At 43.0% G+C, this 26,237-nt stretch overlaps 3 protein-coding genes across 3 annotated transcripts in view; 1 reads left to right on the top strand and 2 right to left on the bottom strand.

Annotated features, from left to right (window-relative positions):
* Positions 1-1,343, bottom strand: part of chlsn (cholesin) — a 71,950-nt gene extending 70,607 nt beyond the window's left edge. Inside the window, exons 1-2 of the mRNA XM_018734955.2 lie at positions 1,234-1,343; positions 375-566 (exon numbers count right to left, since the gene is read on the bottom strand). Coding sequence (XP_018590471.1) covers positions 375-548 — 174 coding nt within the window. The 5' untranslated portion in view covers positions 549-566; positions 1,234-1,343. The remainder of the gene's footprint in view (positions 1-374; positions 567-1,233) is intronic.
* Positions 1,344-3,088: 1,745 nt separating this feature from the next.
* Positions 3,089-6,363, bottom strand: LOC108923947 (histone H3.3). The gene is made up of 4 exons (XM_018735026.1): positions 6,267-6,363; positions 4,791-4,952; positions 3,675-3,828; positions 3,089-3,573 (listed from the first exon to the last, which is right to left on the bottom strand). The coding sequence occupies exons 2-4, from the start codon at positions 4,916-4,918 to the stop codon at positions 3,445-3,447; spliced, it is 411 nt and encodes a 136-aa protein (XP_018590542.1). The 5' UTR covers positions 4,919-4,952; positions 6,267-6,363; the 3' UTR covers positions 3,089-3,444.
* Positions 6,364-8,466: 2,103 nt separating this feature from the next.
* unkl (unk like zinc finger) lies at positions 8,467-25,546 on the top strand. Its single transcript, XM_029247040.1, has 16 exons — positions 8,467-8,559; positions 9,471-9,680; positions 14,490-14,666; positions 16,150-16,283; positions 16,453-16,588; positions 16,668-16,785; positions 17,146-17,230; positions 17,348-17,502; positions 18,216-18,401; positions 18,970-19,029; positions 19,596-19,773; positions 23,406-23,498; positions 23,659-23,880; positions 24,396-24,589; positions 24,683-24,940; positions 25,204-25,546. Exons 1-16 carry the CDS (start codon positions 8,495-8,497, stop codon positions 25,357-25,359), a joined length of 2,427 nt encoding a protein of 808 aa, XP_029102873.1. The 5' UTR covers positions 8,467-8,494; the 3' UTR covers positions 25,360-25,546.
* Positions 25,547-26,237: the final 691 nt, after the last annotated feature.

The following is a 26,237-nucleotide window of genomic DNA, read 5'->3' as shown; positions in this document are numbered from 1 at the left end:
ACTGAAGCTGATGACCGCCTGCCATGATGAACGAGGCATACGGTACCTTTGTGAACTGCAAAAATCAAGTAAACAATGTTATTATTAGCTGTAAATTGACTTAAAAGTCTTTTTAATATAGAATTCCCAGGAGGGGTGGGCAGCCACTGGCACTTAGACCCCCAGAGGTTTTTTCCTCCCTTTCTTTTCAGTTGGGAGTTTTTGTTCTTTTCTTCAGTGGCCAGTAAGCATCATGACAGCTTAAATAACTGCATGGATAATGTATTACTCTAGTATATGGTCAACTGTCTTGTTTGTCTTATGCCTTTGTTCAGCACTCTGTGTCACTGTGTGAGAAGAATGTTCTATAAAAATAAACTGAAATGAATACATACCTGAGATTCAACAATTTCTTTTCTTTTCTTCTTCATCTTCCTGTCAATTGTTCCTTCCTTTAAGGAAACTCTACTCTCTACCTCAACACTTGTTTTTCTCTTCTGCTCTTCCTTCTTTTTCTTCTCCACCTCATCAAATCCCGCTTCAGCTTCGCACCGTTTGTGCTTTCCCATGGTCTCTTCTGTGGGCACCTACAAAAATTAAGAGTCATTTGAAACATCACAGCATAATAAAATTACATTCATTCATTCTTTTATTAATAACGGCTTGTCCATGATCGAGCCACATAAGACCAGAGTCTATCCTGGAAATAAACTCTGACACACGCGCGCGCGCACGCACGCACGCACGCACGCACGCACACACACACACACGCGCACGCGTTTGGTGTCTCAGAGAGAAAGGCCACGGAAACACGACGACATGAACATGATGTAATTAACTCCACACACGGGCAGAACAGGTTTCGAACCCACAGCCAAGCAGGAGTGCTACCCGCGCTGCATCACCGTGGCGTGGCACGGCCGTGCCGCCCCACTCAAAAATAATTTTTTTTAAAAAAAAAAAATCTTCATTTACAAGGAGAAATAAATAAGTGTTGTAGAGAAATACACACTTTAAGTAAAGAACTACAGTCACAGTGTGTGCAGTCTACTAGGAGACGTGTTCACGATAATCGTATCAACCGTCCGTTACCAACGACGGTTCCCGAACCATCGCGTCAGCTAACTCTGCACAGCACGGAACTGTGACTAACAAAACTGCAACACAGTCAACATATAACTATTTTCCACACAAAAAAAAGTATCTGAGGCTGTCGCCACGAACAAGCCGGCGAACTTTTCCTCAGTGACTTACACGTCCACTCCAAACCCGGCTTAGCGCGGAGAAACGCCGGGGAAAGTTCCGAGCATCAATTTCTCCGCGTGCCACACCACGCGCACAGGGGTACAGGGGTACAGGCGTACGCGCGAAGCTCGCCCTCCGCCCTGCGATTGGTGCAGCGTCTACTTCCTCTCGATTGCCATTGGTACACATTTCAACTCTTGCAGCGTGGTTGCTTGGGCTCTGAGATACTACCACGGTCAATCGTGCCTCAGAGAAATAATTCCGTGCTCATCAAAACTCAATTCCGGAATGATATTTTGCCAGCAATTACTTTTTAAAAGAGTTGATGAAGTTCATCTCAGTTATTGGCACAACGTGACAAACATTACAATAGACAGTGAAGCATCACACATCGCCAACCGTGAGTTAGGAACAATTGTATCCGTTAACTACATTTCCTGCGGACAACATTAAGTGTGGCACCACATCGTTACATGAGTGGCGGTGTGCCCGATCATGTTGGGGGTGAAGGCGCTTCTGTTACGAAAATCTGTGTCCATTCGTGGGATATTGTCTCATGGAAATAAGACAACGCTTAAGTAAGTGTGTGCTGAACTGAAGTTCGTTTTATGTACGAAATGTGGTCTTTTGATGGCAGGTCTTCAAACTAAATCATGGATCTGACTGGTGGTTTGTCAGGGTATCATACGATTTATACTTTATTATACTTTCAGCTCTTCTGCGTTTTATTTAACCGAGACTAGTACGCTCTGTACATTTGGTAACTTTTAAAATATGTGATGTAAATACCGTCTTAACTCGAGCAGCGTTAGCTGTTATTCTTGTGACCTTGGCATTTGGACATACGTCGATACATCTGATCATGATGATAGTTCATTAGTCCTTTCCTGTTACATCTGACAAAGGATTTTTGAGGATTGATTGTTACACATAACTTTTTGTGCCAAGTGTGTGGGTGTGTATATACATTTAGGGTTTCACGGGTGTTAAGTGATTTTACTGTACTACCAGCAGTGAGTGGCCCAATTGGGGTTGATGGGATTAAAACTCTGCTCTCTTTGAAAGGAGATACGAAACACAGAGGAGCTTGTTCCTGACCTCTCCGAGATGTAGAAAGTCACAAAGCCCTGATGATGAGGACTTGGGGAAGCCCATCAAGTTCTCCACCAGCAAAGCCAGCCACCGCACCTGGAAAGTGGAGATCTCTCTGGGGAGCCAACACCAGCGGCCCTGGTGGAAAGTGCTTCCCGTGAGCCTCGTCGGAGTCGCCTTCGTGCTCTGGTGCATTTTTCGGGAAGAGTCTGAAATAGATCAACAGCTTGAAAAGCAACTTTATGAACATTTGCCTGGATTATTTGAGGATGAAGACAGAAAAGAAACTGAAGATGTGCCTAAGCCAAATTCATGACTTGACATAACTGGTTAAAGCTTCCAGTCTTTTTCTGAAAAATGGGTTGGGATTTTTGTCATTAACTTGAACTGAAAATGGATATGGCACCCATTTATGTATCTATTCAATTCATTTTTAAACTGTTTTGCCTTGAAAAAGTACAACCTGGTAGTTGAACATTTGTTTACGGAATACAGGAAAGAATGTCAGCCATTGATCTCGAAGTGGTCTTCATAAGGTGTCAGGCTACTTTATTGTACAGATTTTGGTACTAATATGACATGCATTCAGCACAATTTTGTATTAAACTGCCTTAAACAGGTACAGTGAAAAGGAAGGCATGGTGATAGTTGCAAACTGTTGAAATCTTTGAAAAATGACCTTTCCCTTCATGTAGCAACCCTGCTTTTCCTAAAAAGGAAGTATGCTGCTGCTGCTCCCCAAAACAGTTCACACAATGAATCAGAAGAAAGCTGAGGTAGTGGAAAGTTTTATTTACAACCCAATAATCACAATGCAAAAAGCAAGGAAATGGAGGTTATACAAGTCTACAAATAATTTATCTAATATGAAGCATGCATACAACATAAGCTACAGCACAATAAGCTAGAGGTATAACAATGTCTGATACAAATTTACTTATTAAAAACCTGAGGGAATTTTGAGGGAATGTTACCAAATGCTTGCTACTTCTGCACTGTAAACCACTAGTTTTTTCTACCAATACCATAACAAAAATACAAAATTAACTTGAACCTCCATAAGTAGGTATATGTAGTTCAATAAAATTCGTGTTTTTCCCCAAAAAGTTTAAAAAGCTGGTTGTGAATTTAAGCACGCTCCCCACGGATTCGCCTCGCCAGCTGAATATCCTTGGGCATGATGGTGACTCGCTTGGCATGGATAGCACAAAGGTTGGTGTCCTCAAAGAGACCGACAAGGTATGCCTCACTGGCTTCCTGTAAAGAGTCAGGTAAAGGTGTCACTCGGGGAAAAGCGCTTCGTTCAAAATGGAACCCAGTCAGTGTTAGAAATCAGGAATGCCATAAATTAGCTATACCTGCAGAGCACCAATGGCTGCACTCTGAAACCGAAGATCAGTCTTGAAGTCCTGCGCAATCTCTCGGACCAGGCGCTGGAAAGGCAGCTTGCGGATCAGCAACTCTGTGGACTTCTGGTACCGACGGATCTCCCTCAGGGCCACAGTTCCAGGTCTTCATGCACACATTCACAGAAAGTTACAAATACACACCCACTCCAAATATTCTTACAATGCACAGAATATTCCTACAATCTAAGAAAGCCAATTTACTTTGGCCTGAAGAACTTAGCTGATGGTCTTATGCAAGACAGAATGTAAATACTTGTCCAAATTAAACTGACCCAAAAAAAAAGAAAAAAGGTAAGTACCTTGCTCAAGGGCACTACAGCAGGAAACAAACTTGAAATGGCAACAAATTGGGGTTTATAAAACATGTTTGTCACCAGGGGACCAGTTGGTCATCAGGGTAGTCACTCAACTCACCACTACCGATGACCAACATGTTTCAGAAACCCTATATATGCAACAAAGCATTAAAGACCTGAAGCACAAGAAAATGCAACTCGCCTAGGAAACAAACTTCTTTGCAAATATGCAAAGATTTAATGCATGTGCAGCTCAAATATTTCTGTAACTACACAGCACATGCAACTACAGCTTCAGCCCCAATGTACTGCATCACTGACCAGCTTCCAACAAAGTTTTCCACAGCGACAAACTGCAACCATCAGTTCTTACACATATGGGGAGTTAAACCAAACCATACCTATAACATTCAATCAGGTACATATGACCTTCCTTGATTAAAGGTAAAAGAAACAAGAGGCTCAATCCACACCTTGCACATTTCACAGATTTTAAAGGGGCAGCTGGTGGTGTAGCTGATACAGTTGGTGCGTGTGGATCATAAAAGGTTGCAGGTTTGAGTCCCACCTCCAGCTGTAGTACCCTTAAGCAAGCTACTTACCCTAAAGTAGTCCAGTAAGATCACCCAGCTGTATAGATGGACAAAACGCTATATAATTCTATCTTAACATTAGTCACTTTCCTCCAAAGGGTTAAATGGCAACTGGTCCACCACATGTGTCCATTTCACACAGCAGCTCTGAAGGAGGCCCAGTAAACAGTACATACCTGTATCTGTGGGGCTTCTTCACGCCACCCGTGGAGGGGGCGCTTTTCCTCGCGGCCTTGGTGGCCAGCTGTTTCCGGGGGGCTTTTCCGCCGGTCGACTTACGGGCAGTTTGCTTTGTACGGGCCATGGCGTCTCACTTCCCCCGAGTTACCTACAGAACACTGCAACACAGCGCAATTGGTACAGGTCACAAATTTAAAATAATAATAAAAAAAATCTACAAAATACTTTCTTTCTGGCAAAAAATGTAAATGTATGTAAATCACCAGTGAAGCGGCGCGCGAAACTCCAGTTAAACTGCCAGTTTTGAACGGCGCTTCGGTTGCTTCACAACGACGGCACATTTCAGAAGCGAATTGTAGGCGATGAATTATACAAAATGACGCGTTAAACCAACTAACCATCAAAGGCTTTGAACGAACACACACACACACACGTTCCTAGCCTTTGTGTGCGAACCAGCAGGCGGTACAATGGCCGCCATTTGATTTGGTTGGAAACACAACCAGCAACAACTATTTCACACGATCGATTCTCCCTCAAAACAGATTTAATATTTTTCCGGAGATTTCATAATTAAGTATTCGAATAATTCCGTGCTCAACCTAAACTTCAAGACCCCCCCTGTATGTAGTTTTTTTTTTTTTTAATTCACAATGTGGTACGAATATTAAAATGACTAATTGTATAACAGGCCGACTGCGGAAAAGTATCATCCAGTGAGAATTAAACTAAGATTTAAGTAGGTGGAGATGCGCAGAGCCGCTCAGGCCCCGCTCGTTCCCGCGTCTCGAGCGCGCAGCCGAACCGCCGTTTCACATTCAAATGTTTCCGGACCGACAGTCGCGGCGCGAGATTCACAACTTCACGGCGGAACCATACGCCGTTTAACGACTACAAACAATATTATTCCCGTTATAAAAAGAATACTTACGTCTGAATTCTGTGGACATCTCACAGCACCGCTTTTTTATTAAAAAACGTGGACCTAAATATCAGGCTTATTTTCCCTTACGCCACCATTACACGACAGCAAGCAGACACGTTCCGTTCCCTCCATCTGAGGACTCTGCTGTAACATGGCGTCCCTCAAGTGAACAAACACTGCCGAGCGCTGCGCGCTTTGTCTCTCGGCCGTCTTTCACCATCCGCCCGGCTGCTGGCTGCACACCGGCGCTGAAAGGACACGCCACGCTTCAGGCACTGGTGGCCGACAGAGCTGGAACACCGTTTAGAAACTTAGGTGCTACTATTATTACGCGAATGAGGCGAGCTAACGGGCTAGCCTGCGATCACCAACAATAACGCGTCCGAATTGCTCCCCTCGTCCGCGCTCCTTCGCTACATGCCGACGAAAAATCAATTAATGTTTCAATTTACTAAAATTGGTCGCTAAAGAAGCGGTCTCTTCCGAATGTTTCAGAATTTCAAAGCAAGGGGAAATAGAGAACGTACGAAAATAAATTAATCCTTACCGGATCGTGTTTAACGCTCTCGAGCCTAACGACTCCCGAAACTTCAATACAGGACTGTTAGAGCCAAAGGCATCGCGCCGCGGTTTTATTTATACCTTCTCCGACGTATAGCGTAAAATCCGACGACGTAACCACCATGTCAGCGTCGCATTACGTCACGGGGGAACAAAATGCCGCCCCCGATTTGAAAATACCTACGGAAGACAATGATGGAGTCGGATTGTATTTGCTAAATTTACCGTGCTATGGAGACTCGAGCACTGCAGCCCTGGCAATAGGTTTTTTTCTTATTTCGGAAAATAAATTTAACAAGGTTAAATTATGCCATTAATTTACCTACTGAAAATATTACATTTTTTTAACCTCGATATTATTACCTCGCCAGGACCAGAGTTTTAAAAGAGGTTCTTCCGTACACCATGGACTTTTGTGCATCTGAAAATAGCACCACACGGCCATAACAATTATCGTTACCTAAATTATCATTATCTAAAAACAAATCGGTGAACAAAACAGTGACCCCCCCCCCAATTTTGAACACACATGTCAGCGAAAGTCTGCTTTTTAATTCATTTTTTTCTCTTAAATCACAAGACAATAAGTTACAATCAATAAAAGCTTAGAATTAGTAAATACAAACGCCCATTCGCCGGTTAGGTTCTGTAAAAGTCTCGGATTTAGCCATAAGAAAACACACACATTTCATCAATTTATAGCAGCATTAAAATGAAATCTAATTCAAAATTGTAGAAACAAACACGCTGTCTCCACAAAATCGTAGTCAGTGCCTGTCTAAGCATCGTTCCCCAACTTCTCTGCACATTCATCTCCATGGAGACAGTACGCCTGCGCTAAATGGAGCTGTTATTTTTACCGACACTCAGGAACACCAGGGGCCAGCTGTAAACACTGTGGAATAGAGTTGAATTAAGATGGTCCCCCATTGCAATTCCGTTCCGAAATCTTTTACCGACACTTGAAGGCTGGTCGTGTAAATACGCGCGCGTGTAATTTACTGCAACAGAAATGCGAGAAAATATTTTTGTAGAAATCCATCCATCCATCCATCAATTTTCTTGCCCGCTTGTCTTTAAAAATAAATATTTGCCCTGGGAAATGTTTGCTTCTTTGAAAATGTTTAACTCGAGTGATGGTAACAGAAAGAGCCAGTGTATAAACATCGAATGATCTAATTATTTGGGGAATGTTCTTCCAACTTTTTTCAGTGAAAAATATTTCATTGGGGGGGGGAACCCACCTGTAAGAGCAGGTGTATCAGGGAGCCTGTCTCAAACCTGAATATCAGTCTTAGGTTTACCAATTAATCACACCCATACGCACTATCAGCAACTCTTCTGTTCATGTCAGGGTCGCGGTGGTCCGGAGCCTATCCCGGAAGCACACGGAGCGAGACTAGTCAAGGGTACACCCCTGGATGGGGCCCCAGTCCATCGCAGGCTATTTAATCACTCCAGTTTAATTGAATAGAGTGAACGGAAGTGATGCTGCAGAAGAAGGAAAACTGACAACATGCAAAAAAAAAAAAAAAATCAAGTTATACACTTACTTTTTTTTTTAGCTGACGCTTTTCTTCAAAGCGACAATGTTAAGGTACTTACAGTTATTTATACAGAGAGGTAATTTTTACTGGAGCAATTTAGGCTAAGTACCTTACTTAAGGGTACTACAGCCACAGGTAGGGATCGAACCTGCGACGTTTGGGTTTAAAGGGAATAACTGAACACCTGTAGTTAACCTAACTAGCTAGCGTAGTCCTGTTTGGACGTTATTGGAATGCTGTGGTGATACTGCGCAAGGGAAAGGCTGGTTCATATCATAAAACTACAAATATAAATAAATAAATGCTTTCTTAATTTTTTTTCCCTTTATGATAACTTTCTAGGACCCCACAGCGCACTAGGCAGTGTGTCCATTAAGCCTTAGGACAATGAATAACTTCATCCGCAGGCTGTGGGTGAAGCGTGACACCCTGAGTTACTACAGTAAAGTACCCTGCTGTATAAAGGGGTAAACACTTGCATGTGGCTTTTGTCTCAAACATCAGCTTAGCAGCGAACGATCGATCAGAGCGCGACACTCCTCGCGCCGTCACTCCCGCGCACTTCCAGTGTTTGTGTGTCCCGCCAGTGGCGCACACTGCCGCGCGGCGGCGAGCGGGAGCGTGGAGCGCGTCCCCGCGCATGCGCGTTCGATTGTTTTGACTGAAAATGCCGTCCGTTTCGAAAACGGCGGTGAGCGCCTCTCCTCAAACAGAGAAACCAACCCACTACACGTAAGTAAAGCGAAAGCCGAAGAAAGAATCGCAATCCGCATTACTTTACTCTTTCCAGGTGTCGAACAGTTGCCGTTTGCCCGCCGAGAGTTATGCGATTAACGGTGCTTTTCTGCGTGCAGCAACATTAGCTGTTCTTCAGAATGCACATAACGTTAGTAGCTAGCTTGTACTAGTACTAGCTAAATAAATAAAAGATCGGTAAACAAAACGCGCAATATGCATAGCAAAACGGCTCATGGGTCGCTATTTTTTTCTTAAAATGCTTTTAAGAAAAACTCGATGTAGTACTTGCGTTGCAGACAGCCCAGCATTATATATATATTTTTAATCAACCATCTTGGCCTGATTTTCCGAAGTGAAGTGTGTCTGCGCAACTTACTTTGTGCTCGTGCGCGGTGTGTGGCGTTACTGTTGTGCGTTCGGGCCACACTTTTACAGGCGCGGCGCACTTCGCTCTTTAGAAATGCTGCCAAACGTGCTAATTTTAACATTTCTGCCCAATGTGCGTGTCAGTTTAAATCTGATTATGGCCGCTTCTGTTTTTTTTTTTTTTTTTTTCCCCTCCTCTCTCCTCCTCCCCCTTCGCTTCGTCAGATGGCTGCACGACTGCTCGCTGTATTGTTTACATACACAGTCGTGTGTATGTGTGTGTGTGAGCGCGCGCGTGTTGTGCGTCCGCGTGGGGCACTGCAGAATGTACAGTTCCGAGTGATGTGTTCCCGCTGGAGGTAGCGGTTGTATGTGAGGAGGTGTTAAGTTGCATGTGAGCCGCGGCGAACGAATGTGTGTCGCGTGCCGTGTGTGTGTATGTGTGCGCGCGCGCTGCGAGGGAGGGAGGCTGGCGCGCAGGCAGGCTGGCTGGCCGGTCGCGCGGCGCCGTCTAACACAGCGTGTCTCGCGCCCCGCAGCTACCTGAAGGAGTTCCGGACGGAGCAATGCCCGCTCTTCCTGCAGCACAAGTGCACGCAGCACCGGCCCTTCACGTGCTTCCACTGGCACTTCCTGAACCAGCGGCGGCGGCGACCCATTCGGCGGCGAGACGGCACCTTCAACTACAGCCCCGACGTGTACTGCACCAAGTACGACGAAACGACGGGCATCTGCCCCGACGGGGACGAGTGAGTAGCGCAGCGGTGGCGCGTCGGCCCGGCCGGCGGCTCCCAGTCTGCTCCCCTGTGAGGGCGTCGGAGGCGTGCCGCGTGCACCCGCACGGTGCTGCGCTGTGTGTGTGGCGCGCGGCCGAGGACGGGAACGTTGTTGTTGTTCCCCTGAGGCGATGATCTGTGTTGTTATATTATTATGGTAGCATATTATTATAATACTATCCTTGGGTAAATTAGGGTACACTTGGTCATCTGACGTTGTGAGTGCACTTGGACGAAGGGGCTCAGGTAAATAGCGATGAATAATAGGTTAAATGAAGGTTAATAATCATGGTCGCCCTGTTGGACGTCTGTCTGTCTGTCTGTCCGCCATAAACCTGTTTCAAGGGACGTTGTGAATGAGAGAGGCAAGGAGGGCAGGGCTGGTGTGTCTGTCTGGTGTGTTTCTGATCACCGCTCTCTCTGCCACTCGTCATAGCAAATTTTGATCAAAAGTTACGCTTTTATGTAGTTTAAGGACCCCCCCCCCCCCCCCCCCTTGTCTATATCTCACAATTTGGTAAAAGGCCTATACAGTATCCTTATACTGTACCTTATACAAGGAGATAATAGGTAATAAAAGTGACAGTAATATCTTAATATGAATGCTCATTTATATTAACATTTATGTATGTAAATGTTATATGTAATTTTAATAAAAACATGGTATTTTAATTCTCGCCATGACCATGTTTATATGCATAGTGTAACAAAATAAGTTATTTTATTTAGAATGTTTAAAATATTGCAGCGTGGTTCCACACATACATTTTTGATAACTGTTACGAGATCGTGCTCCCACGTGAGTTGTGCCTTTATACTCTGTTTAATGTTTAATATTTGGTTATGTAACTGAATCGCTCCCAGTCCCTGCTATATAGTGGCCAGACATGTTGCTGCAGAGATATGTCGCTCCTTTATAACCCCACAGATACATCAGTAGACCCACAAAGAGATGCTTTAGAATTTGGAACAAAACGTAACAAAAAACAATTGTGTGTGTGTGTTTTTTTTTTTTTTTCCATTTTAAATTTTTGATTTAAAAGTTATTGTTATTTACTGTTAGTATTTTTGAAGAAATTGTTGTACTGGTACAGTACTGTATGTGTTTTCTGCAACACTGAGATGTTTGTTAGCTCTTGCTAATACTGTGTTTGGTTAACTGCTATTATAATGTGTCCTGCATCGCAAAAAATGCACTCAGATTGAGTAACTCATTAATCAGACACATAACTTAGAATAAGGATTGAAAGTTACAGTAATGATTATGAGAGGAGTGTAAGATAAACTTGAAATGTAGCTGATTTTCTTATTCACTAACACATTTTACAATGTCTGACTTGACATGGTTTTATTTTGCTCTTTGTTAGTATTTTACTTTGTGTGTTTTTGCACAAAATATGGCCGCACCCAATGTAACCCACCTTTTTTCCCCAGTTTATTCATTCAAAATATATTTAAAAGGTGACCAGAAAGGACAGTAGGCATCCCAACAAAACAGTGAAAAGATGAATATGCCTGTGTCCTTATCGTCATTCAGTTGTGTGACATCGATATACATTAACAGCATTTTAATATTCTATTGGAAAAAAGTGGAGTTTTCTGTTACACAAAGTCTTCATTGAATTTCATTTATTCACTTAAATTGTCACTCCCCCCCCCCCCCCCCAAAAAAAAACTTTAGTGTTACGCTCTAACATGTGAGGGGAATGGCTTTCATGGTGAGTTTTTAAGCCATTTATACAGCTGGGTACTTGTCACTGAAGTAATTCTTAGGGTAAGTACCTTTTTTGGCGAGTGCTGCAGGAATAGGTGAGGTTTGAACCTGCAACCTTCAGGTTGAAAGGTGGCCACTATAACCACATTGCTACCCATTTCCCCCCATCACTTTACAGCAGTCATTTCGCACTTAGTATGAATTTTGAAAGGGGTTCACATAGTTATTAATGTGTTGCGTAACTTTACATTGCCGTTCCCTTATGCTGCTTTTTGTAATCGCCCAAGGGTCTATTTTCCAGACCCATCCTAGCATTGCTATTAATTTTAAGTCGATTTCCTTTTAGTTGAATTGTGTCCATCACTGATTTTGGAAAATGGACCCAGGTTTTTCAGCTGTGTCAAATTCACAGCACCATGTCCTATGGTTACAATTGTGCAGCCCTCAGTTAAGGGGAAAAGTATTAAAAAGCCTTACTGGTTATTGCATGTGTTTTTAATTTCATGAAGTCTTCACATTCATATTTTCTCACACTTCTCTGCCCTGAAAATATAAACAAACCAAGCTCAGTGTTGCCTTACAGCTGCTACGGTTTACTGTTTTTCATTTATAGATTGTGTGACTCAAATAGGATCCACCAACATCCATTACTTTCTGCTGAAAATATGAATTAGCTTAAAGTAGCTTTGTTTATGATGGAATTGAAAAATTAGGGCAATACATTAATGCCAACATTATGTATTAATATGTTGTGTCTAAATGTCTTTGTTTTTTGTGGCCTTTGTCTTTTGTAGACATTTACTATGTGATAGAGTAGCATGGATTTCACGACAAAACATCTGTGTGATTCGTTCCAAAAATACGGATGATTTCTTTTGCCTTCGCTCTCTTTTTGTTGTGTTCTCTTCAGTGTCAGCCTTCCTTTATTTCATCAGAGCTGTTGCCATGGTAACTGTTCCTGTATGATTATCGTAGTGCTGCTGCATGTGTGAAGATCATTGGTCGGGTAACCTGTTCAGTTGGAAGCTGAGCTTGTAAGCCTTTGTGCTTTGCTGCTGTTTGCAGTGTTCAGTTTTTTTAACCCAAAATAGCGCTTGCGTACACACAAAAACATCATGCTTTCCAATAAGTATTAGACTGCTGGATTGTCACCGATTGCTGACTATGTTGGGTAACAATGAATTGCAGCACTTCGATTTAAGTGATGTGGTTGCTGTTCACCAGTTTAATAATTTGGAGCTCCAAATATGTACGTAGCTGGTACTGTTAATGTTGCTCCAGCTGTTCTGATATTAGTTTTCTGAAAAAATGGCCCCAGTGGAATGAATAAAATTTGCCTAATTTTGTAATCTGACAGGTGATAAGAGAACAAATTAGTATAATCAGATACCCTGAATATTATCTGGAGATTAGTAAATGAACATCCTTTGATATTCAGTGCTTTTTAAAGAGATTTATGTTGTCTATCAATGTTACAATTGTAAGAAAAGTTTTGTGAACGCTTTGTACTTGTCTGGATTTCTAATTGAATGGCTCTTAAAATGTGATCTGGTCTTCATCTGAATCATAATGATAAAGTTATTTGATGAATAACACAACATTTTACATTGATTTATCCTTATTGGGGGAAAAAAAGGTTTTAAACATCCAGTGTCGTTCAAGGAAAAGTACAGGAAACTCTGGAATAATGACATTCTGAAAGGATTCACATTCTCCAATGAATGAGTCAGGTGTTCTAAACAGTTCAGGTGTAGGTTTGACCTGCCATGTGGTTAAAAAAAAGCGCATAGTATTTTGGCTACATGCTCTTCGCAACTGTGTTCTGTTGAAATGCAGTATCAGTCAAAGTAGATTTCAAAGGACCTCAGGAAAAGATTGAGGATCATAAGACTGCATTTCTAAGAGTTGGGCAGCCATCAGTTCTCAATAAGTTAAATGGAAGAAATCCAGTCCCATTGCTACTCTCCCTAGGAGTGAATATCCTTTAAAGATTGGTATAAGGGCACACTGTGCAGTTCACAAAAAAGTGAGTAAAAGTTGTAAGGTAATGGCACAGGATCTTCAGGTGTCTCTTGCACTTGATAAAATCCATGTTCATGAGTTTTATAAGAAATACTGCATTAGAGTGGTGTTCTTGGAAGGTTAACACAGAGGAAACCACTGCTTTCCAGAAAGATGTTGCTGTTTGTGGCAAGTTTACGAAAGACCATGTTGATGTTCCACAGCACTACTGGAACAATGTTCTGTGGATAGATGAGGTAAAAGTTTCTTTTTCCAAAAATATATACAATATTATATTTGGAGAAAACAAAACACTGCACACCAATACCAAAATCTCACCCCAAATGTGAGCCTGGTGGAGGGAGTGTAATGCTGTGGGGCTGCTTTGCTGCCTCAGGGACTAGATAGCTTGTAATCATTGAAGGACCAGTGAATTCCAAGTGGTACCAGAACTCTATAGCAGAATGTCAGGCCATCCGTTTATGATCTCAGAGTCACAGTTGTTACATGACAATGATCAAGAACGCAGGAGTAAATCAACAAGTGACTCAAACAGAAGAAATTCTGTGTTTTAAAATGGCCAAATCAAAGTCATGACCTCATTGTCATTGAAATGCGGTGCCATAATCTGAAGCAGGCCATTCAAGCAAGACTCCCAAAAATATACTTGAACTGAAAGAGTTTTCTATAGAGGAATAGGGCAAAATACCTCATAATTGCTGCACAGGTATGATCAGCAGCTACAGAAAGCGTTTGTTTAAGGTTATTGACAATGAAGCAGGTTTTGATAGTTATTAATATAAGGTTTGAAGTACTTTTCCATCAGGCCTTTACTGATAGAACAATTTGTTCAATGAAGATATGGCTGTGTGTGTGCGTACGTACATATATATTATACACATTTGTGTGTATATATGACTATTATTAAGTTTTAGAAGATCAGATCACATTTCACGAGGCATTCATGTACAAATCCAGATAATTCCAAAAGAGTTCATAAACTTTCTCCTCAACTGTAAAGAGGTGCATGTGCTTTTCTCATCTGCTATGTGTGACTCTCTGTCCAGTTGCCCTTACCTGCACCGGACGACTGGGGACACAGAGAGAAAATACCACCTGCGCTATTACAAGACCGGCTCTTGCATCCATGAGACCGATGCCCGGGGGCACTGTGTGAAGAACGGTCTGCACTGTGCCTTCGCTCACGGGCCCCATGACCTGCGTCCGCCAGTTTATGACATCAGGTAAGCCTCCAGGTGCCTTTCATGAAAGCTCAACTGCTTGATAAATAATTCAGTTTAGCACCCGTAGGATACAATCGCCATACTGCCAGGCCAGAGTTTAGGGGTTTCTGCTTAGTTTGACCTAATCTAAACCTATCTCATGGTGCATAAATCCACGTTCCTTCGCTACTGCATTATTAGTAATGCAGGTTAAAAAAATGGAACACAAAAATGAAATATACAAAATAAAACCAAGTTGTCATTAGCTTCTGCTGATTTCCGCAGAAACTAAACTTCCCTTTTTCATTACATTCTCTGTTCTCTAAGGCTTTATCTGCCTTACTATATAAACATTGGTACATGAAGGAAATATTTTTCGTACAGTACAGCTTGTATGTTCTCATTCTTCCTACCTTCTCTAAAGTGTGTGTGTGTGTGTGTGTGTGTGTGTGTGTGTGTGTTTCATCCTGTACACAGCTGGATAACAGATGGCTGGTTATTTAAGCATAACCTCACTTACGTGCAATAGTTGCCAATTGACTAAATGAGCTGTATCTGCTGGTAATCCACTTTACAGTTTAAAAGGAGAAGATGGATGGATGAATGCAGTCACAGTACTTCAAAACTGTAATTATGACTTTAAAGAATTAACTATGTCTCAATCAAGCATCTCGCTGTGTTGACTTTATAACATTTTTATCTGGCAAATATTTGAAGAAATTGTGCTCCTGTTAATGCTGATGAGATAGATGTGTGTCTGTTAAGAAAACAGTACAATTAGCTGTTTCAAATCAATATGTGAAAGAGAAAGTGTTTTTGTCCTTTCCTGGGATTTTGAAATGTACCACACTTGTTGCCAAAAGGCCAGCGTGTGGGCATTCATAAGAATGAAGAACATTCTAAAAACCCCACAGATTCCACATTCAAAAAAAAAAAAAAGAGATCATTACTGTAATGTATCCTACTGTGAAGTTGCTCACTCCTAGAAAATAGTATAGTATACCTTGTAAAGTTACAGAAAAAAGATTGACAGTATGCCTTATGTATGTATGTTGCTAGTTATTCATCAAGCTGACAGTTTTCTCCAAAGCAACAAGGTTGCAAATATTGACAGTGTTACAGTCTTAAGGTACTTACTGTTATTTCCTCATTCTTACTGTGTCAATTCAGGGTAAGTAGATACAGGGTGCTACAACAGGAGCAGAGATTTAAACCTAGCTTGTTTGAATGGAAAGCAGCATCTCTAAATGCTACCCCTACCTGCTGCCCCAGCATATTGACTAGTTGTTATTCTAGTTATTCTTGAATCTCATTTGTGTAACAGAATTACATCTTGTGTTGGAATTAAAAAAATATATATATATTATAGATATTTATTTGCTGCAGGTGGTCTGCTAAGTGGATGCCTGTGTTGGTCTTCAGTGTATGTACTTGTTTTCGGCGTAGGAGGCTACGAGGGAGGGTCGTGATGCTGGTGTAACTCGTACCCCTGTGTGCTTTGCAGGGAGGTACAGGCTCAAGAAGCTCTCCAGAATGGGCAGCTGGGTGCAGGGGAGGGCATCCCTGATCTGCAGCCAGGCGTGCTAGCTAGTCAGGCAATGATCGAGAAGATCCTCACTGAGGACCCTCGCTGGCAAGGTGAAGAACATCATTCAGTCGGTTTACATTGACATTTACATCCATTCATTTAGCAGACGCTTTTCTCCAAAGCGATGTACATCTCAGAGGAAAATACAATGAGTGCCACCTTCAGTAAACAATGAAGATGCAATGTGAATAACTTCTCACTTTCTGTTTCCGGGGCTAGATACAAATTTTGTTTTGGCCAACTACAAAACGGAGCAGTGTACCAAACCCCCCAGGCTATGCAGACAAGGCTACGCGTGTCCACATTACCACAACAGTCGGGACAGGAGAAGAAATCCACGCAAGTTCAAGTACAGGTATGCAGTGAAACTGCAAGAAAATGTGACTCTGTGTGTGTTTGTATTTGCTCAGTACATATGTGTATTGCTGTGGCAGGTCAACACCATGCCCGAATGTGAAACACGGGGACGAGTGGGGCGAGCCCGCCAAGTGTGACAGTGGGGATAGCTGCCAGTACTGCCACTCACGCACCGAGCAGCAATTCCACCCGGAGGTGGGTGGCTCACAGATTGTGGAGGGGATGAGGCTATTCAGTCCTGACTACTTTTTAACTTGTTCTCTGACCTTTAGTTCCCTTTTTATTTTTTTTAATACAGCAGTAGACTAATTTAGGGTTTTGAAGGAGATGCCCACTTTCTAAGCACAGGTTAGGGCCTAATAATATGAAATATATTCTGTGAAAATGTATTATATATCAATGACCAAAGTGCTAGTTTATTTCTGCTTACTATGCAATTGTTTTATGTACTTTAAATAAGAAATGTAATTTTTTTTCTGTTCAGTTTAGAGATAAATTCAAGTTAAGGCAGTTTTTACATGACTCTTGTATCCCCTTTTCTCCTGTTCTCTTCAGATATACAAATCCACAAAATGCAATGACATGCGGCAGACAGGTTACTGTCCCAGGGGACCTTTCTGTGCCTTTGCACACGTGGAAAGTATGTAATTCAGAATCTCAGAACTGACTTTTCTTTTTTTTCCCCTCGCTGCTTCATGATGCCACTAGTATAGTGGAGTTACAACTGCACTTTGTATGCTTTCTCTTTCCCTCCCAGGAATTTCCTCCACAGAGGAGACATTGAATTCCCTGCTCACTGTGATGAATATGGGCCACCAATCGAAGTGTGCCTCCCAGCAGTTTTCTGAGTGCGACTGGGGTGGCAGTGCAAACTGTGGTGCCTCCACTGCTGCCGGCGATGGCCAAGGGCTTGTAAGTCAGATCTGGCCTGGTTCTTCATTCTTCATCACTTTAGGGAGGTAGACTATGCTATTTTATTGCTTTAATAAGACAGTCATAAGGACAGGAGGATATGCACTGATAACTGGTTTAGATATCTATAGTTCCTGTTTTCGCTGACCTTAATACAGGAATACTTAAGTTTATATTTGCCATGCTATAGGATTCTAGTCATGGCTCTCACTCAGAAGACTTATATCACAGATGGACATGGGAACTGTGTTGTCTAAGTTTGATCTGTGTTTATCATTGTGTCTCAGAGAAGGGACTTTAAAATGGGACAGTTTTTCATTATACCTTGAAACATTTTGTGTTACCCATTCTGATAGTGGCAATGTTATTTTGCATTATTACTTGAAAGGTTGTGCTCATGAAATATGTTTTTTATTGTTTGGTCTTTCATATATAGGTGTAATAATGAAGTCCAAGGGGACACCATTTTATTAATTTGCCATATTAATATCACAAAGTCCATTTTCCTCTAGTCCTTTCATCAGGTATCTGTAATTTCTTTGACCACAGTCTAGTCTGAATTTATAATAATGCCAGTTTATTGAATGCAAGTAGAGAAACAAGTGGGTGTAATAAATTGAGGTCATCGGCACAACAATAAATCAAAACGGAATATGTTTCCTTTTCATTGTTTATGAAGTCTTAGACGGGTACTGTGTGTTTTTCTCCTTCAGGTTTCATGCTCTGACAGTCCTGTAACATCAAGCTCAGGAAGCAACAGCTCCTTGTCCCCAATCGGACCCATCAGCAGACCTAAATGCTTTACCAATGGCAGCTTGTGCTCAGAACCCAACGTGTCTGGCGTTTCATCTCCAACGTCAGACTATCCCAAAGCTCCAGGCTTCGAACGCGAAGATCAGGTACACGGAAGCTTTCTCTCGGACTCCACCGAAGGAGAATCAGTGTTCAGGCGAATGAGTGTTGTACTACACATACGTGTAGGCGCGTTGTAGTGTTTGCAACAACTTCCTGAATGACTCAAAATATATTTATAGATCACAATTCTGACTCATGGTGAATACTAGAAAGTTTGTGTAAAAAGTATATTTGCTGTCCATTATTTACTTGACATTTATTTTTTAGTAGCCAAGTGCAGTGTTTATACATAAATAAATTTTGCCTGACGTATTATATTTTCTGAATTTTGTTGCATTTTTTTTTTCCAAATGCATTTGGTTTGATACTGTGTAAAAAGAATACAGATTTTTTTTTGTAGCAGTGTCCGTGTTCATGTAATGGAGATAACCTCTCACCTGATGTTAGAATTTGTTTTCTGTTCCTGGGAGACTTTGTCTGTGTAACCATAATGTTAAATTAAAGAATGTCAATATTTTTAATGTCTTCTAGGTATAAATCACTCAGATGGTCCAATAACTTGATCTTTTGCGAGCACATTGTTATTTCATAAGTTTGCTGTCTGTGTTTCAGGCAAAAATGCTGAAAGGTTACACAGTGGAGAGCAGTCAAAGAGCGGACCAAGAAAAACAGGTTTGTACTGGGCTGGGGTGCATAGACGGCACGCCTTTGTGTGTTTATGCATGTGTGTAATGTGATACTGAGTTTTAAGAAGTTAGGTAGTTAAATGATGAGGTCAACCCTAAATTCCACCGCAGGATTATTTAGGATCAACGTGTTCCATGCAGAGGCTTGGTGTTTGACTTGTACATTACACAGTAAATGCTGTAAGTCACAACACCGTTATGCTAGTGTGTCTTGTAGGCTGTCTGGAAAAATGCATGGAAAAGAAAACGGTGATAGTCCAGTGCATTTTGGGAATGACTTCTGTTTACATTTCTTCTTGCCGCATGGCAGTGGTGCCATCGTCCATCTGTTTGTGACAGCTAACGGTGTTAGAAATGCTGTGCTGTACATTGTGTTTTGTAGTACTGGTTTTCCACAAGATGTTTGAGCAATCACAAGTATGTCAGCACCGATTACATTCTTACACCAGAATCAAGAAGGATTTGTGAGTGTTTCAATCTGGTCACCTGGCACAGACGTTCATGGCGAAGTCGCATATTGAACATTAATAGTTATTTTGCTGTCATTTGCAGAACCTTATCAGTGTTTTCTCTACGGCGAACCCACTGGGTTGTAACATCACATCCAGCATCACGTCCAGCCTGGCCTCCAGTGTCGGCTCTGATAGCTCCTCCCCGACCACCTTGTCAACGATGAATGCAAAAGCTGCTCCATTTTATCCAGGGAGCAACACAGTTGAGTCAGTAATAGGTATGTCAGATGGCAGCATTTAGTTGTTCCTACCAGAAGGTTTGCTCTCTTTTTTTTTTTTTTCTTTTTTCTTTTTTTTCTTTTTTTTTTCTTTTGTGTTCAGCAGAGAAACAAGTTGTGCAAACAGCTACTGAGTTTGAACTCTGCTCAGTGGCCGAAGGTAGAGGATGTGACATTTTGAGTGAAGTGTTTCTTATTGTTGATATTCTAGCAAGTAGTGAATGGCTCAGTTTCAAAAACTCTTAACAGTTCCGCGCTACTACAGCATTAGCGTTGTTTATGGAAAGTAGGAGATTGAGGTGAGTTGCAGAGCCTAGTAATAGCAGGCGGTGTGTTTATTTAAAAATAATGCATATAATAAACAGAAAGCAATGGCAGAAATGTATTTGATAATTGCTTTAAGTATAGGATAAATATTTATTTAAATGTTGCCAGTCATATTTGTTAAGCCTCCAAATCAATAAATGAATAATTTAGTCAGTGCAGTGTTGTCAGAACAATTTCATAACTTCCTGTGCATGTTGTAGAGACCAGCTGAATAACGCAGAGCGGTGGGCTGGTCAGCTTCAAGGAGCAATTTCAAACCAAACCTCCCAATTTCATGTCCCTCATAGAAGTTGTACTCTTTTATTATTCGTGTTTCAGTTTGTCTGGTCATTTTGCTAATATATTGTTGATCACAGGGATGCGAAATGAGATCAGACATGACAATATATGTGATGACTTCGTATCAGGATGCGGTGTCATGAGTGATGAATGTAGCTGTTTTTTGAGCGCGCGCACGCACACACACACACACCATACAATTACAGCGATGAAAACCACCGACCATTCCTCCCAGCTGTCTTTTCCTGCAAACAGTGTGTATAATTAGTGCATTCCAGGTCTTCTCTTGCAAGCCTTCCTGTGTAGTGTGGAGAAAGAGCAAAACAGTCTTACAAATAGGAGCCACCTCAAGTACATTCCGGTTTCTTTTAATGGGTCCTTAACAGCTTTACCACGCAGATTATATGTAGTAGCACTGTCAAAAATGACTTTTCACATGTTTGTCAGTAGCAGGTTCCTGAGCTGTAGCGGTTAAATAAAGAACAGTATGTAACCAGACTACTGGGACAGGCTCTTTTTCCTTTGACATTTTACTAGTTTGCAGGGTATGCTACAGGTGCCGTTGTGACCCTCCTTAGGAGGGAGGCATGCAAAATGTTATCTTTTAGCTGTAGGTTTGCAATAGAGTGTGTAATAATCATGTGTCTATACTGTACTCATAATAATGCCCAAAAAGAGACCTCATTCATATTAAATTCTACACTAAAGTTAACTGGAGACATCTAATTTAAATACTTGTTTGTTTTTTTTAAGTCAAATATGGCTCTCAATCACCAGTTCATTCCAGGCAAATTTCTGCTCCAAAGGAGCAGCTGAAAGAGCAATATAATATAATTTATGCAGCTGGTAGCATGATGGTTACAGCTGGATTCTTTGGACCCAGAAGCCACAGGGTTGAATCCTACCTCCAGTTTTAGTACCCTTGAGCAAGGTACTTACCCTAAATTGCTCCAGTAAAACTACCCACCTGTATAAATGGGTAAATAATTGTAAATAACTTAACATTGTTTGTCAGCTAAATAAGTAAATGTAAATGTAATGTTCTTGGCAACTTGCAGTTGTTTGACAGGCCCCTGGGGGGCGCTCATGTAGCAGCGTACAGCTGTTCTCTGCTCTGAACCCCACTGCAACCTCGTGAGGCCACTGTGCGAAACAGGCAGATTATGGGAAAAGGGTCTAAAATGTGACTTGAGCTCCTTGTAAGCATTTTCACAAAGTGTTTGTGTAGAAATTAATATCAGGGGAAATGATGATAGTATTTGAAAAAGGCAGTGGTTTCACACTCGGAGTGTGACAGAGAAATGACAGCTGTTGGAAGATCCCTTGTGGGTGTGTGTTGGGACTGAGAAAGGCAGCTGTGCTCACCTCGACTGCGAACCGGCCTGACCCATGTTGGCCTTTGCGCCGCTCTGCTCCCTGGAGCTCATTGGCGGCAGCGGTCACATGAGCAGCGATGAGGCAGTGCATGCGTGATGGTCTGTGAATGATTGCGAGGACTCGGGAGGAGCCTCTGCGGGTCGTGAGTCAGCACCGAGCAGGGAGAACACCTTCTGCTTGCACGAGCTCCCAGGTAGGGTGCTGCTAAATTCTCCTCGAAGAATCTCATAAGCCGCCATCTGCTTGTTTATGAGGTACAGTCTGTTGTAGTGTTTATTACGCTGCGCATAATTCAGCAGGCACATTAATCTCTGCTTGCATGTACTTATCCGCCTCAAGTGTTTAACTCTGAAAGTCCGAAATGTGTGTGGTGTGTTGCTGCAGGTTGTGATCAGTGTTGGAATGAATGGAAAATTGCACCGTTGAGTATAAAGTTGGAGAGGGATGCTGACAAAGCAGTGGGTTATAAACGGACCCGCTGAGCGTGCGGCGGGGAAGTCGCAGCAGCAGGAGTGTGTGCCCTTGCATAGGCCTACGCCGCTGCGCTCGTCTCCTGCAAGATGCCAAGTCATCACGCACGCTTCTGTTCTCCTGGCAACGCTCAGGTCGTAGTGGTTGGGTTCGTGGGGAGACGAATTCTCCTCCAATGGACCTGGTGCAGAATGCACTTAATAGCTCACATTGACATTCATGTTGCAGAATCATGTGCAAACCTGAATAATTCACATGCTGCTCCTCGGATCCGCGACGATGGTAGCGCAGCGTTGCAGACGTCGCTGTGTGATTCCCTGTGCGCCAAAGCGCCGCGTGAGACACGAATTAAGCAGGTGTTGAAAAACTGGGGAATGTCACAGGTCTCTGGTGTGGCCTGCAAGTGAGTTTCACCGGGTTTTGCAGCTGGAGCCAGAAACATGAACCATCCTGAGGGCCATGCTGTGCAGGCCCTCGTGGGTCCGGCTTCTGGAACTTTCTGACAATAGCAGGCCCAGCAGTGACACGAAGTGCCCGACTTGTCCCGCTCTTCGGGAAGCGGCGGTGGAGCTCGACCCGCGGTGTGGCATGAAGACGCCCGGTGGAGCTGCTGACACCGAATGCTTGGGGCGAACAGAGAATAAGGCGCCAGTAATGCTGACAGCAGCCGGCAGCAGTTAAGGAACAGGATTGATGGCCACGCTGTTATAGGATCGCATCTCAGCAGTGGCACTTTAGACGTACCTGTGAATTTCTTGTCTTTTTTTTAATCCCTTGTTGGTAAACGTCTACTTGTTATAATGAGCTTGAAACAGCTGTTGCAAACAATTTTGCACAAATTGAACTGTTAAACAGTTAATGAGCAGAGACCCTGAGAGGAAGCACTGTAGCTGTATGCTGTGCTCTCCACTTCTGTCATACTTTGCGTTTTGCTCGCGTTTGACTCTTTACCCTCAACAATGTTATATCTATACTTTTATTGATATCATATGTGCATAAGGCACTATCCTGTCCTCACTCGCCACCTCAGCGTTCGCTGCCTGGTGTTGTTTTATTTGTACTTATCATCGTATCTCTCTGTGTGCGAATGCGTGTGTGGCGTGGAACGACGCAATAAAATGACACAAAGGGACAGTGAGATATGAGCGTTTTAACAGAATTATCGTTTTGGTTTCTAGGCTCTGCTCTCGACCTGAATTTCACGGACATCAACGTTGCCTCACTTGACGAAGAGTTAGAGGAGCAAGACAATGGTGACATTGGTCTAACAAGTCAGTGAGCTTTTTTGACATTGACAGCTGAGGCACGTGCCCTCAGTTGGTGTCAGAGTGTGTGTGTGTGTGTGTGTGTGTGTGTGTGTGTGTGTGTGTGTGTGTGTGTGTGTGTGTCTGAGCTGTGTGGCACGCCCTTCTCACGCCATTCTCTCCTCAGACACGAGGCTTCTGGGCAGCTCGGCCCCAGTCAACATTCCCGGCTCCCTGGCGCGCTCCTCCTCGCTCCACTCCTCCTCCTCGCTTTCGGCCTCTCCGCTCGGCTCTCTCTCGCAGTCCCTCCTGTCTGGCATGGCACCCCAGCAGAGCCAGGCGCAGACCCCCCGCGCTAACGCAGAGTGCGCCCTCCTGGGAACCTCCGTGTCCTCCCAGAACACCCTAGGTACTGGCTGGATGTCGAAGCGTCTCAGGCTCTAATTGAAGGCTCGATCGAGCAGCTCAAAATCGGCTTTATTCTCACATACACCAAAGTGGCATGATGGTTAAGGACATGCAGTTAAAAGCTGGGGTATGCTGGAGTATCAAGTCCCAGGAGAAGGGGCCCTGCTGTAGTACCCTTGAGCACAATTGCTCCGATACAATATTGAGCTGTAAAACTGTGAAGTCGCCTGGAAACGGAGCAAGAGCAAAGGCGGTGGTTTCCAAACCTCTCATCAGGGAGCACCGGTCGGCCGCGACACCTTCGCTGCAGTGGGTCAGGCCTCGACAGCCGCATCTTGAGCCAAGTCGGGTGCGCTGCTGGCAGAATAGAACGCGCTTTTTGAGTTGCACCGGCTTCCCAGGGAGAGGTTTGGGAGAAGAATGAACTACGCAACACTCACGATGATTGAGATGATGATGATTGTTTGGCACGTTGAGGACACGCATTCTGTGTTTGTGTGTTTGCATGTGCTGCAGGGCTGAACGGAGGAGCTGGCAGCAGTATTTGGGACTTTGTGAGCGGAAACTACTCTCCCAGCCCTTCGCCGGTGTTCAGCACCGTTGCCCCAGTGACCTCCAGCAGCACAGACCTGTCTCAGCTGCGCAGGGAACTGGAGGAAGCCAGGAGGAAGATTGAGCAGTGGGAGGAGGCCTGGCGCCAGGTGAAGCAGGTGAGGGGCTTCTCCAGCTCGCCTCCGCTGTCGTCTGCGCGTACGAGGGATGCTGTCGTGGCTCAGAGTCCGTGACCCGCGCATCTGTTTCAGGCCTGCGACGCGTGGCAGAAGGACGCTCAGGACGCCAGAGAGCAAGCCGAGGCCTCCGAGGGGGAGCGGCAGCGAGCGGCGCAGAGGCGCCAGGAGGCCGAGCGCAGGCTGCAAGAGCTGCAGGAGAACTTTGACGCGGCATGTCGGTCCCCGGGCGCACCCCTGCTGCGCAGCTACGGAGAACTGGACCAACTTCCCCTGCCGAAGCTCCTCTCCATACAGAACCAGCTGCGCACCGACCTCGAGCTCATCGACACGGTAGGCATAATCGGAGTCCGTGTGCCGCTGTAGCTCAGCTAGCGAAGCCCGCGTCTCGGTGAGCCGAGCACGGCTGTCGCCTCCGGGAATACGGTGCAGCGTGCGGTGCCTGTGTCAAACTGTGTGTCGCCGGTGTTGTGTGTGGCGAGCGGTGTATCGCTGAGCGTCACCCTGTTCTCCAAGGCAGGGTTAATTGCGTTTATGATGCTATCAATACTAATGTCTCTTTCCTTTTTTTTTTTTCTTTTTCCTTTTCCACACAGGTAATATATCAGCTTCAGTCAAAGAAATGTATAGTTTGCCAAAAACACGATCGTTGCATAGTTCTGCAGCCTTGCCAGCATTATGTCCTTTGTGGGAACTGCGCACCCAGCAAAACAGAATGTCCTTATTGTGAGACAAAAATACTGAGCTGGTGATGTACACCCATTTATGGTACTATCCATCTATCTAGCTGTTTGAAGAACTACGTACTAATATTTTATGCTAGCATTTTAGAAATAGCATTTTTTTTGTTATTTAGTTTTTCTAGTAGTAACTGAATTTAAAAAGGTAATGGTGTTTGACTGACACACTGATACATATCTAGTAATTTCTGTAGAGATTAATATTCACTGAGTATTAAATGACTTTCAGATTTAAAATGGCTTTCGGTGTCTGTCTTAGATGTGTTTTTTTTTTTTTTTTTTTTTTTTTAATCCGATGGCTCTTTTGCTAGTAATGGTTCCTGTTTAGAAGTATCAGTCAAACACTATTATTGCTACCAAATATATGTGAAGATGATTAATTTCTTGTAAAAGCACTTTTTTGAGCAGAGGACTTCTTAAAGGTTACTTTACAAAATTGCTTTAAGCTGCTTTTAGATGAGTACATTTTTGGTTTCATTTTCAGAACTTGCTATAGCATCGATCTGTTTTACTGTGACAAAGAATTTCCGAATTAAATTTTCAATATTAAATCATAATATAGTAAACACATTGTCATACAAAATACTAGAATAATAATGGCACTGCTTAAACTAGCATACAATTTCTTCATATTCCAATGAAAACGTAAAAGCATTTGTTTCGAAGCATAACCAGCAATTATATCAAAGGCACATATAAGATGCTGCAACATGTACTGTAGTTGATAGTTAAGATTTATATTTTTTGGTTTTTATTTCTTTTTTTTTGGTTTCTTAGTTCAACAAACCTGTATAGAGTTTTTTTTGTACTAATCTGCATCAAATGGATGTTTAGGTTAAAATATTTGATTTTCACCCACCAAAGTGCCTTGCCTCAGAAAATATTAATCT

This window comes from Scleropages formosus, chromosome 20, assembly GCF_900964775.1.
Source record: "Scleropages formosus chromosome 20, fSclFor1.1, whole genome shotgun sequence".
In the NCBI taxonomy this organism is placed as follows: Eukaryota; Metazoa; Chordata; class Actinopteri; order Osteoglossiformes; family Osteoglossidae; genus Scleropages; species Scleropages formosus.
Note: the sequence above shows the minus strand (reverse complement) of the source record. Positions and strands in the feature narration are given on the sequence as shown.